Genomic DNA, 12,645 nt, shown 5'->3' with positions numbered 1-12,645 from the left:
AAAAACAATGGGCTTACTTGTGGTTGTACAACTAATTTAAGTTGTAAGGAAAAAATACATAGCTAATATCAAAACTGAGGTTAGGGATACCATTCTTGGACCAGGTTAAGATCACAAGTACGGTTTTATACACACCCACACATAACCTGATCCAGATAAAACTGTGACCCATAACCTAGGTTCTGCACACTGCAGTCAGAATTCTGTGGATAATCAAATTAACATAGTTGGGACAGGATCTCTGGTGGTTGTATTCAATGATTCAAGACGAGATTACTTACCAACACTTAGTATCCATCTCACAATTACACAAGACCAAGATCAACCATTTAAGACCATCCTAGTTCTCATTGTTAGCGCTCGATGCTGCCAGCATCACTTCTCCTCTGCTGCCTGCATTAATTTGTGGCGGTGAACTTGCATAAACAAGGGTACAAACAATCAATACTTGGTGAAGGAGAGGTCAAGCCTACCCTCCCTATCCATAATTAGCTGCATAAATTAGACAGTCTTCATGTTTTCGGAGGGCAAAGCTTTATCAATTTGACCCATGTGGGAAGCAAACAAGGTGGAGGAATTTAGCAACAAGAAAGCACAAACGCTGTGGTTAAACAGCCGCCATTTAGAATAAATTACATTAGTCTACTTGCTGTGTCTTGCACTTGCACTTACTAGAAGACGGAAACACCTTCAAGTAAGATGAACACAGCCAAGGTTTTAGAAAAGCACTAACAAGTGGTTTTATAGTGATTTTAGCTATGTAAAAATTTTAAGGATACAAAAATATAAACTGACAGCAGAGCATCACATTCTGTAAATGTGTGTACTGCTGTCACAATAAGGATCTTCTCATATTGGACAACTTGAAAATGAGTGAAGATGATGACCATCTCCAAACAGTACCCCCACCTGTGCTCCTGGCAGCGGACACGGCACCAGCCCACTGTCCTCGAGATGCGGGTTAACCGAGCGGTGCTTCCATCCATCACCACATTACACACATCGGCCTAGTTTAATTGTCCTTTGCGGACTTGAATCGAGCCACACTGGGCCACCCAGAAACATGGGGCAGCTAATTAGTCTATGCCAAGAGCTGAGGTTCACCAGTCATTTACCACCTCAAGGGTGTAATACCTTCCAGTATGTTAATGAGGACACCGACCAATCACAACAGTCTCATCCAATACTGCTCCAGCCTCTGCACTATGAAGAGTAGATTTTAGTGGCAGGAGGCCATGCAGCCACTGCAGGATCCACCTGACAAGGAGTTGGAGAATGAATAATATTGCACTGAGCATACTGATGAGGCAGCAGGAAGAGAGAGAATGCTTTTTTCATTTCTATAAGTGCATATCAATGAACACAGCCAGGCCAGGAGGGTGAGCCTACAGGGAAACAGCTGGTGAGTGTGAGAAAAGGTACATATACAACAACTGGATGTATGGAGCACATTGGGGAACAAATGAGAGAAGTTAAGGGTGAGAGTAAAGAAATATGCGGTCCAATGCTCAATATGGCCTTGTGTCCTTCATGTTTGGAAAAAAATATTTAGTGATTTTGCTTTTTCTTAAATTTTTTTTGTTTGTTTTATAATATAATAATATCGTTGTCATATCGATATCAAAATATCTGGCAGAAATCAGATATCACCCCCGGTCCTAATCAAAAAGGGCACGGCACTCAGAATGAATACAGAGACACAACACAGACATGGCTGCCAACTCTCACGCTCTTGCAGACATGAGACTCCTTGTGAAGAAACAAGACGCATGGGATGTTGCCTGGACTTATTTTACCTACATGTACGACAGGCGGGGTGTGTTGAATGGACACACGCAGAAAGTTTGTCTTTAAGTTGTGTTCTAAAGCTACCTGCTATAAGTTAAGAGCTCACTGACAGCCGGGCCATGCTCAATTGTCACTAATTCCCCCCCCTGTAATATGACACCAGTTTTACCAGCCACCCCCCAAGAAACATCTGTTCCCCATTCTCCTGGACATAGCCTTCTAGCTACAGTAACACTTGGACAAACAAACCCAAAAACAAAGCTCTATGAATTGTTTTGTTTTCAGGTTGTTGTTGTTTTTTTAACTAGTTTAGTCTTAGTGGAAGTCTATGATAAAATTAGTAGCCTTCTAGTTAAATATGATTGATCATGACAACGCACGACGTGTCATTTGCGTTTGATGCAGCCTCTGAACTGAAGAGAATGCTTGAAGAAATGGTAGTTATTACAAAAACGGTCAGCAGGTGGCAGCAGAGTAGAAGATCAACCAGGGCCATGTTGCAAAAAGGTCTTTCCCCCACTGCTTTAAACAAATTTGAGAATAATAAAGAAACTTAGCTATATTGTAATGCTAATAGCCTCAAAACGGAAACAGATAGAAACGTACTTTTTTACTGATGAAAGAAGAGACGCTAATCGTTCTTTTGGTAGGTTCCATGTTTTTATAGCAAAACACACAATATTCTGTGGGCCTTGCAAAATCAGCCCAAATCCAGTAAAGCTGGGGTTGCTTCGGTTTAAAATTAAATATCATATATATATAATATATTATAAATTAATATCCTTATAATGTTCTAATTATTACAAATAAATAGAATTTGTTTAGCTGTTAGCTTTTACTATTATTTTTAAATTTGTGTCATAGTATTTGTCATTGTCGATAGCATGCAGGTTCCACAAGAGCCAAATCTCATTTGTAAAATAATTTAAGTGTTACAGCAATTTGCTTGCACAGGTTAGCTACGAGGAACTTGAAACTTCCTTCCGACATAACCACCCTGCCACTGCAGAGGCAGCCAATGTTAAAGATTTAATTATGCTATATGCATGTAAACTGGGGCCTTGGAGAGAAGTGCATTTCATGTGTGCATAGAAATCAATGACTGGCTGACACTTTAAAGATGACAAACTATAAATTTTAAAAAGATGAGTGACTGGTTGACTTTGAGGAGTACGTCTAAGATACCAGATAGACGCTTGAAAAAGTTACATTACTATAGAACCCATGTTAAATTCTTAAATTGTATTTTTCCAGCTTCAACAGTTTACTGACTAGTGTAATTATTAAGAAGGAAAAAAAGAGTCAGAAAAAGAAGAGGCAATTTGTTGAACAACTGCAGCACTCTTAATTGGAGAAGAGAGCTTGCTGGGCTTTTGCACCTCAACGGACAGGAAGGAAATCTGTCAGAGGCAGAGCCACTGAGGCCGATGCCGTCATCTCAAAAATGTCCAAAAACATTTGCCATTTTGTTCAGGATGCAACAAAATACATGACATCATGCTGTACATGTCAGCAAAAGCAATGATTTAACAGGTCTCCCTGAGTCCCTCTCTCACGAAGGTCTCGTCATGAAGTTAATAATTAATTTCATGTTATATTAAGGAGAGACTATATAGAGACTTCTTAAATATGAGGGTTAATGTCTTTGTCAGACTGTCCTTGTCTTTTGTAAAAATAAACATGTTCTGTTAATGACAGGAATCTCAATTACATCTGAAAAATAAATAATGAAATGTTGAACATGTAGCTTACGGTGTTGAACAAGCACCGTTGTGCACAATAGTGTGTCCGGTCACCTCTGGTATCTTTTCATGCCTATTGTATTGAAGGGTGAATTGCTGTTATTAACTAAAGCTCATCAGTTGCTCATTCAATTATCAAATACTTCCAGTGTGCCGAAAATAGGTCCATCCTTTACTCTCATCCCCTAAGGATGCATGCAAGCATTATCATTAGCATTAAACGATATAAGGTATGTGCTATTGCAAAACAAAGGATATAAAGCTGCAAGAACGAGGCCTTCATTATGGTAGGCTGCTCCCATGATGAACAATACAAACACGAAGGGCTCATTGCGCTTGTCAAAAGCAACATTTTATTGCTCTACAGTATCCTCAAGAAATCTGTCAATTAAAATTAAATGCTTTTGCGCTGAGAAACAAGGCTAACAACTGCAGAGTGAACTGACATGGCTGGCTGGACACACAACAATAACTGTCTCGCTTCGACTTCCTGTTTCTGCAGCCCATTGTGAACATTACAACCCAAAGCTTATAAAGCAGGCCATCATTAATAATCATCATTTATTTGAACTTCGATATATCAGATATCAGTCCTTATTTTGTCAAACCTTGTGTAAACAAACAGCAATGGGAATATTTTCCCCCTCCATCTTTCAGTTATGTTAGTGAACAGGTCAATATCCTGAGTTGGCATGGAAATGTGGAAAACCTGTCAGCTGGAAGATGGAATTATGTATACAATACAATATACAGTCATCCATAACGCTAACCACGTCACATTGCTCATAACCTCTAGCGAGTGTATTAAACTCTCCATGAAGACTCGGATCAATTTTGTATCATCTGTAGGAACCCTCTCTCTCACTTGCACTCTATGCCCTTTAACTTCACAGTGAGAGATAATTCTATGACAAAATATAAACTGGACAAGGAAGTTGAGCTGCTCAAAACATAGATAATAAACATCCATAATAAGATTAATAGTACAATATAAGACCAGGTCTGTCAAAACATCATTAATTGTAGTGTCTGTAAACAGCATATCAATTTATTTAATAACCATAATCATTCCAAATAAATTCCATATTATAATAGATGATCACAAATGAGCAAATAATATCATGCAGATTTAGGCATTTACAGATCTTGACATGATTCAAGCAAATTAGCCATAATACTGAGCGTGAGTCGTAGTTTCTATTTTTGATACTGTGGTCATCATCACACTTTTTTTCCCCTCTTAGCAATCACGGGTACCCTCAACGTTGTGTTGACGTAACCAAAAAAAGAAAAAGAAAAGGCAAAAGACACTTGTGAAATTACTCCTTTAGAAGCTCACTGAACTGTGAAATCTACACAAAGATGCAAACCCTAATAATTGGGCATACTTTTTTTTCAGAACATTATGCTTGGTTCCTAAATTGTTAGAGCTTTGGAATTTTAAGAATCCGGTGTGTAATCAAAACATTATCCTACCCAAGTCACATGATAATAGATAAGATGTACTATGATGTTCCAAGATGGCCAGTTATAACTAATATGGGAGGATTTGCTCTGAGTAATGAAGAAAATACAACAACAACAACAACCCAGTCCATGTGTATCGTTTTTGTGCAAGAAAAATGTGATTCGTTGTAAGAAAATAAAACATACCTCACAAAACCCCATCCCAGACTGCGAAACTGACATTAAATGTGTCGCAAAATTTTAAACGTTTTATCGACCCCCCCAAAAAAAACAAGGTACTCTTAAATTGGCTCAGTCATTGATGTAGACATGAAATCATACCTTAGAGACACCACACTGACCACTGGCAAGATCCCAGTAAAGTGACGGCTTCTGAAGACAGCTTTGTCAGTCATTTAAGCGAATCACCTTCTCCCAGACGACAGTCACTCTTCTTATCACACTAATCTGGATGACTTCAGCACTAAATCAGTGAAGGCAGCATGGATAAATGAGTTTACTCCTATGTTAATTGGATTATAAGGCAGGGGGGGTTTGACCTGATGGCCCTAACCATGAGCTGCTGAGCTTTAATGAACACGAGAGCTTTGATTGCAAAAACAGAATATGAGCAATCTTATGAACAACCCACAAAAATACTTCAACATTAAGCTGTATATTTATATTATAATATGTGCAGTATGTTGACTCCATATAGAGCAGGCTTGTAGTATTAACATTCAACTAGTGATTTATTCTATGTATTTTTACAAGGACAGTCCACCCGCAATGATTCAACTCCTGAGACACATTTGAGGGGAGCTGCATTTTATATGACAGCAGACTCAATAGTAATCTCTTGGAGGTTAAACGTGAGCCTCTGGGGTCCAGAGGCTCCTTTGCCTCTATGAGGAGGTGAGAGGCTGCAGCTACACCAAAAAGCGAGTGTTTTGTATCAGTTTTCTGCCAACCTTGCAAATTAAAAAAACAATGCTACATGCATAAAAGCAACTCTGAAGTAATGCAGCTCAGACAGAATCTTGAAACTGAGTTCTCATGCTGCAATGAGGGGACTCATAAAAACACACTGAACCAAAAGCAGGGATGCTTACAATACAATACAGGCAGGCAAGTAAATCTGAGCAGATGATGACATTTGCTCACTCATACAATTATTTTCAGAGAATACTGGGGGTGGGAATCTTTGACTGCCTCACGATTCGATTTGATTTTTGGGTCAGTGATTCGATTCAGAATTGATTTTCGGTTCAAAATTATTTGATTGGCAATGATTTTCGCTTCAATTTATAGATGTGCAAAGAATCGTCATGATCTACTCCAGTCTGAATCGCTCATGCTAATTAGCGCGCTACTTGCTGCACTTTAATTACTCAAACGAACGGCTATTTGTACAAAACGCTTTAGGAATGTATACAGAGAAGCATCTTAACATTACTCAGCGGCGTATGCTCTTCCTACGTTGTAAAAAAAACGACTTTTATTGGCATAACTTGATTGTGACTTTTTTTCTTCTACTCTCTAATGTGGCTACAATTTAACAGTGTATCAGAACGCGCGTAACCACACTGTCCCTAAGTGGCCAAATCAGGTACAACATGAACACCGCTCCCAGTTAAGTCACACAAACAAGGGCAAGACCGTATAAAATCATTTAAATAAAATCAATTCTGGGACATTTAAAATCGATCCTGAATCGTACTAAATGAGAATTGCGATTCTTATGAGAAACTACTACTTAATTGTAGAGCCAAAATTATTTACAAGTGAACTTCAAATATGCTGCTACCATCTTAAGTGGGGGAGAAAAAAAAGAGAGAAAACAATTCATGTGTTTGGGGGAGTGGAGTGGGTGAAATGGGTTAATGGCCTATCAGTAAATTTAAAATGGTGAAAATTGTTGATATGCAAGTTAACAGTTTCGATCTTTGCCACGTAACAAGATATACTCGCAAGTCAAGGTCCCACCACTGTACAGTGTTAGTATAAAGAAGTCAGCTCTGATTTTAAAGGCAGATAGAAAGGACTGCAAGGGCTTCCTCATTCTTCAGTCCAGGTGGAAAATCTGCTCTCTCATTGGATCACTGAGGTTGTAAAAGATGTAAGCGGAGCTTCAGCATATATAAGGTAGGAACAAGATGAGCAACTACTGCATTGTAGCCCAACAGCTTAAAAAAAAATCTGCACCCGCCTTCAGGAAAACACATGGATCTCCCAGATGAATGGGGAAACACCCGCAAGGAGGGGAGAGCCAGCAGGCATGCTGTCTGACATCATCCAAGCCTGGCTGTTACTGTCAAGTATCATGTTTAATGTTTGTGTTTATGTTATGCCCATTCAAGGCGCACAAGTACAACTAAGGCATTTTGAGGTCTGTGTGCAGTCATTGATGGTACTGCAGCAGAAACTACACTCTCATCCCACTCACACGCTGCAGTTTCACAGCATATAGAAGGAAGGAGAAGGAGGTTGCCCCACTGAACATCAGCCATAGGCGTTAAAACACAAGCTCAACATTTACAGCAGACTCTGCAACACCCTTAAAGAATTGGCACGTGTACACAAACACTGCCACACGATCGAATCAATCTCACAAAGTTGGAAGGGTATGACGGCAGATAAAAGGAGAAACGAGGGCTAGTTTAGTAGTGAGCGGCCGGGGCAGCACCAGATGATGGTCTTCATCAATCAGCAGGCGCTCCAAACAACTGCATTGCCTCCTTGCCAAAGCTCCACGTCCCGTGGAAATACAGTAACTCGCACGCGACACCAGATCGAAGACGCATTTCCTGACTCACAATGAGCTCCAACGTTTACGCAATCTCAAGACAAGAGCAGTGCGGGAAACCTTGAGGCTAGTTAGCTTTACTTCCGTAGCAAGACCAGCCGGCCGCCACCGTGCGCCTCGCTCCGGGCAGGCAGTTCCAACACGTCCCTCTCACCCACTCACTCTCACTCTCACAGACACGTCCTGGGACTTACCGGTCTTATGTGCTGCTGGTGCCGCGGAGAAGGAGCGATGAGTGCGGGGAGGCTGCCGGCCGTCGCTCCGCCGCTTCGGGACAACAGCAAGACTGATCTGCACACTTTCGCAGCCATCTCTGAAGTGAAAGCTCGCCGGGAAAGGAGACTGCTGCGGGCGGACCCAGACGCACCGAGTGGAAGAGGGAGGGAGGGGTGGCGGAGGAGGGGTGCTGGTGGTGGGCGGGTTTGCGGGGACTGTCCGCGGTCCACACCACGGCAAGCTGATTTGCATAAACCTTGAAAGCAGAAACTGTCATTAATACTAATTAATACTTTTCAAAAAAAAAAAAAAGGATAAATAATTGTAATTGTGTGATTGTAAAATAACTTTATATGTAAAGTTTCCTTACGTAAAATTGACTGGCTGATTTGCGTAATTCAAGTGTTGACTATAAAATACGGAATTGCAACATTTTAGATTACAGTTAATACACAAAGATACAAATACAAATAAATAAAAATCAAAACTATAGTCTTACTGGAATGAAATGTGTTTTACTGCTTTATTAAAAATGTCCACTGAAGAGTCTTATCTTAAAAGTTAGTGCATGCCACAATTCGAGGGCAATTGACTGCAAGACTATCACCAACATGGTGCCCATGGGCATCAAGTAGCCCTTTTGACTCATTCACTGCCTTTGACAAGTATATATAAAAAAAAAAAAATCAACGGGGCTAGATGGGGGAGAACCTGAGTATGTTCCACTATAAATGTCAAACTGAAAACAACTATAGTAAAGCCCAACAACCAGTACATGACATCGTTGCCCCATTTTATACAAAATAAACACAGTTTTCATGGAAGTAATGGCTGCATTTTGTGTAACCTATTTTTTCTTCCCCTACTGTCGAATGTAATACGTATACGAATACGTAATATTGTGTGGGTATTGGAAATTTTCTAAAATGGATGTCAGTGAATTAATTAAGAACCACATGAGTAGTCAGTGAGCCTGTTTTAAAAATAGCTCACCTGGTGAGCCTCCCCGGTGATGAGCCATTGTGATTTCCTAGGACATTTCTAGTAGTGATCAATTTAACGACAGGTCCATTCTAGGCTGAAATTGGCGCACATCAGGGCATCATGTCAAGTACTAAGGTCAACCTAAGGTATGATTGTTCTATGTCAAATCAATAGCATATGCAAAATCAATTAGCTTTTTCAATAGATATGATCTGCTTCAAGTCTTGTCCTCACAGATCTTGTCTCATGGCTCTGCTCCATTTTATTGAAAGGTTTAGCCATAGTTTCCATCAAAAGCAGGACCTGTTGATTTTAAAAGCAAAATAAATAATAAGGACCATTATGGAGAAAGTTGAAGGGAGTTGGGTAAGGGGTTAGCACGTCTGCCTCGCATGCTCTCCCTGTGTTTTGTGGGTTTTCTCCTCCCACATTCCAAAAACATGCATGTTAGGTTCGTTGAAGTCTTTAAATTGCCCTTAGGTGTGAATGTGTGTGAATGGTTGTTTGTCTTTATGTGGCCTCCGAGTGACTGGTCACCATGCAGTCCAGGCTGTGCCCTGCCTCTTTCCCTAAAGTCAGCTAGCTCCAGCTCACAATGTGGGCCCACTTGCTATAGAAAATGAATGGATGGATACTGAAGAAATGCACCCAAACTACCAGAAAGGCAGACTGGGAGGATCTGATATGACACTTAACTCCCTGGAACATGAAAATGGATGTATACAACAATGCAGAGGTAACGACAGTAGAGTCAAGTAGGCCTCTCCACATAATGTAAGATCAAACTGTGGCAAGAATTTGTATGCAACATGCAGTAATGGTCCACACTTTAATTAATCAGAGAGACTCTCAGACTTTTAACAAGCTTCGGTGCTGCTATTTTAAATAGAGGAACCAAAGAGCAAGGCGTCATCTGAGAGGTTTGTTGTCTCCAGAATCACACTAGCCCTGTAAATGCAAGTAATAGACGAGGTAATGGCCCCATTTGGTTAATAAGTGTCTAGCAGACTCCTTGGTGCAATGCAACCTGATCTTTGACCAAGGGATTTCATCTGCCACACCTGTATTGGTCAAAGGAAAAAGCAGATAACATACAGTACCTCTTGAATTATTAATATAAGGGAGGAAAAGTATTCTGACTTTCACCCTTTTGTACTAGCTACTATATGCATTATTTTGTCACAGACACTGAGGTTTTGCCTTTCTCTTTTAAACTTCATTCACTGCAATGCATCATTAGGCTATCAGTGGCTGATCTGGGAGTGGGGGCAACAGGGGCTCCTGGAACCCCTGTAATACTAAATCTAGACCCCCCCCCCCATGTGCCCCAAATCTGAACAAAGATTATTAAAAATGTGATATGTTTAAGAGTGTTTGAGAGTTGAACAACAAAAGAGAAGAACTGCTTCCGTTAATAGCATAAAATAGGTTTCACTATTTAAAACGTGACCGCTGTCATCTAAAGTTTCGATGTATCTACAGTATATAGGGAATATCTGTGTCATGAAGGTGAGGGGATGCTAGAAGGGGGAGAAATGACAAATATTACCGAATGAGATCTCGTCAGAGCTCAAAATACAGCGGGTAAAAATTTTTGATACTCTCAAATCTCACATCATGAGCGATAACGCCCCCTAGGGGGCCACGCATTCTGATGGGTCACGGATTTTTCCATAACATTGACAGTCCACAATTATTATTGAATTGCTTTTTCTGAATTGTCATGTACTGCGATTGGCTGGCAATCAGTTTAGGGTGTACCCCGCCTACTGCCCCCGCGACCCTTATAAGGAATAAAAGATTAGGAAAATGGATGGATGGAGAATTGCCATGTATACATGTTAGTCTCATGAGACTTGGACACTGCATCTCAATAGTAGTCTGCCGATAGGCTAGTGTGGGAATTAACAAAATATGAAATGATCTCAAGGATCCTTATTTCACAAACTTACAATTGGCATCCACCCAATGTGAGGCACCTAGAAACTAGAAAAGATTACCACTGATATTAATGTATTGTTACAATTTAAGTTAAGACTTCTGGTACACGGGCTAAGCGGTATAGAAAATTTATATATTTTTATTGTTTTCAGTGCATTCTTTCATTGTATTCTAAATCCCTACTCAGGACTACGTCTGTGAATTAATTCAAGATAGAGGTCTTACATATATTACATTTAACCTAAAATGCATGTTTTGGCGTGAGTGAGAAAGACGGAGCACACAGAGAAAACAGAACATGCAAAGTCAGAAAGGCCTGATTCCATCCGAGAACAACTGAGAGGCAGATGTTCTCACTACTTCACCGTGCTTTATAGATCATTACATGTGGATTATGCGACACGCTAACAGGATCCTTTTGAATGATTACAGGAAATTAGAGATACCAGATGGTATACAATTGTTAATAGAGTTTTTTTTTAATGAGCATGTGCATACTGTACATACTGTATATGTGTATTCTAACTAGACTAAGTGAAATGTTAAGGGAATTGATGAAAGACAATGAAGGTTCAAAAATCATTTCAGAAATGATTGTACAGTCAATCTATTCCCACTGCACACCACACATTTTATACATGTTATTTTTAATGAGCAAGGCCAACTATGATATATAAAAGCACTGTTTGCTTTTTGTTTGTAAAGACTCGTGCCCACCAAATGGCAACATGTCCATTGAAACTGGAGCCCTCTTTTCACTGTGTGTCCTTATAGATAAGCCATCTTTCATCAGTGCACAGAGACAGTGTATGGATCAAGTTTCATTGTAGTATTTATATGAAAAGGCAGCCCCGCTAAGAACTGTGGTAGGTACATACAGCTGTTGCAAATTTTAATTCAATTTAAAAAATTATTTTAATCCTTCAAAGGGACATTCAGATTACCCTCTGCAATATATTTTCTGTCGCACACCACTCAGATGACCAGATCACACACAAGCAGGCATGCAAGGACACACGTCAGAATGAAAGGAGTGCGCAAACAGCATTGTGCCTCTTGAGTTGGGATGGGTGAGGTGTTATTTAGGAAGCAGACTGGAATCTCTTTCCAAAAACTACTGACAGTTGCTTTTTTTTCTTGTCCACAGCAGGACTTCGACATTGACGCTTTGTTTCTAAAACCCAAGTCCTTACAGATAAGCTCCTGCCGCCCAGAAACGAGCACTCCCGAAAGATTAAGCGTGCAGCTCTCAAGATAAAAAAAAAACGGTAAACTACTTTAAGTCACAACAGCAACAACCAAACTTGACTAGACTTGTAAATTGCATGTAAACACCTTCATGTGACTGTGTTGTTGTTATTTTTTTAGAGTTGATTTAGCACTTTCAGACTATTCGACTGGAAACCAAATGTTCACACTTCCTGCTATGTAATTAATTGTCTGGCAACCAGTCCAGGGTGTGCCCCATCTTTTGTCCGAAATCAGCTGGAATAAGCTTCATTTACCCGTAACTCTAATGAGGACAAGTGTACTGGATGGAGGTAAAATATACTGTAATAACATGTCATTCACAAGAGAAGAATTGGAATCCATGTGTGGTGTGTTTGGACCAAAAACAAAACCAATTTATGCTACTTCAGCCTCAAGAAGTTTGTATTTTAAAGAACATGGATGGACAAAAAACATGCCTGCTTGATGATTGATTAAATCCACATATCGATT

General features: G+C 40.0%; 1 protein-coding gene across 1 annotated transcript in view; it reads right to left on the bottom strand.

Moving 5' to 3' along the window:
- mcu (mitochondrial calcium uniporter) overlaps positions 1–8,166 on the bottom strand; it is a 64,443-nt gene extending 56,277 nt beyond the window's left edge. The window contains exon 1 of the mRNA XM_077582001.1: positions 7,977–8,166. Within this exon, the coding sequence (XP_077438127.1) occupies positions 7,977–8,093 (117 nt within the window). The 5' untranslated portion in view covers positions 8,094–8,166. The remainder of the gene's footprint in view (positions 1–7,976) is intronic.
- Positions 8,167–12,645: the final 4,479 nt, after the last annotated feature.

This window comes from Vanacampus margaritifer, chromosome 12 (assembly GCF_051991255.1).
Source record: "Vanacampus margaritifer isolate UIUO_Vmar chromosome 12, RoL_Vmar_1.0, whole genome shotgun sequence".
Taxonomy (NCBI): Eukaryota; Metazoa; Chordata; class Actinopteri; order Syngnathiformes; family Syngnathidae; genus Vanacampus; species Vanacampus margaritifer.
The sequence above is the reverse complement of the archived record's forward strand: the minus strand, read 5'-3'. Positions and strand labels throughout refer to the sequence as shown.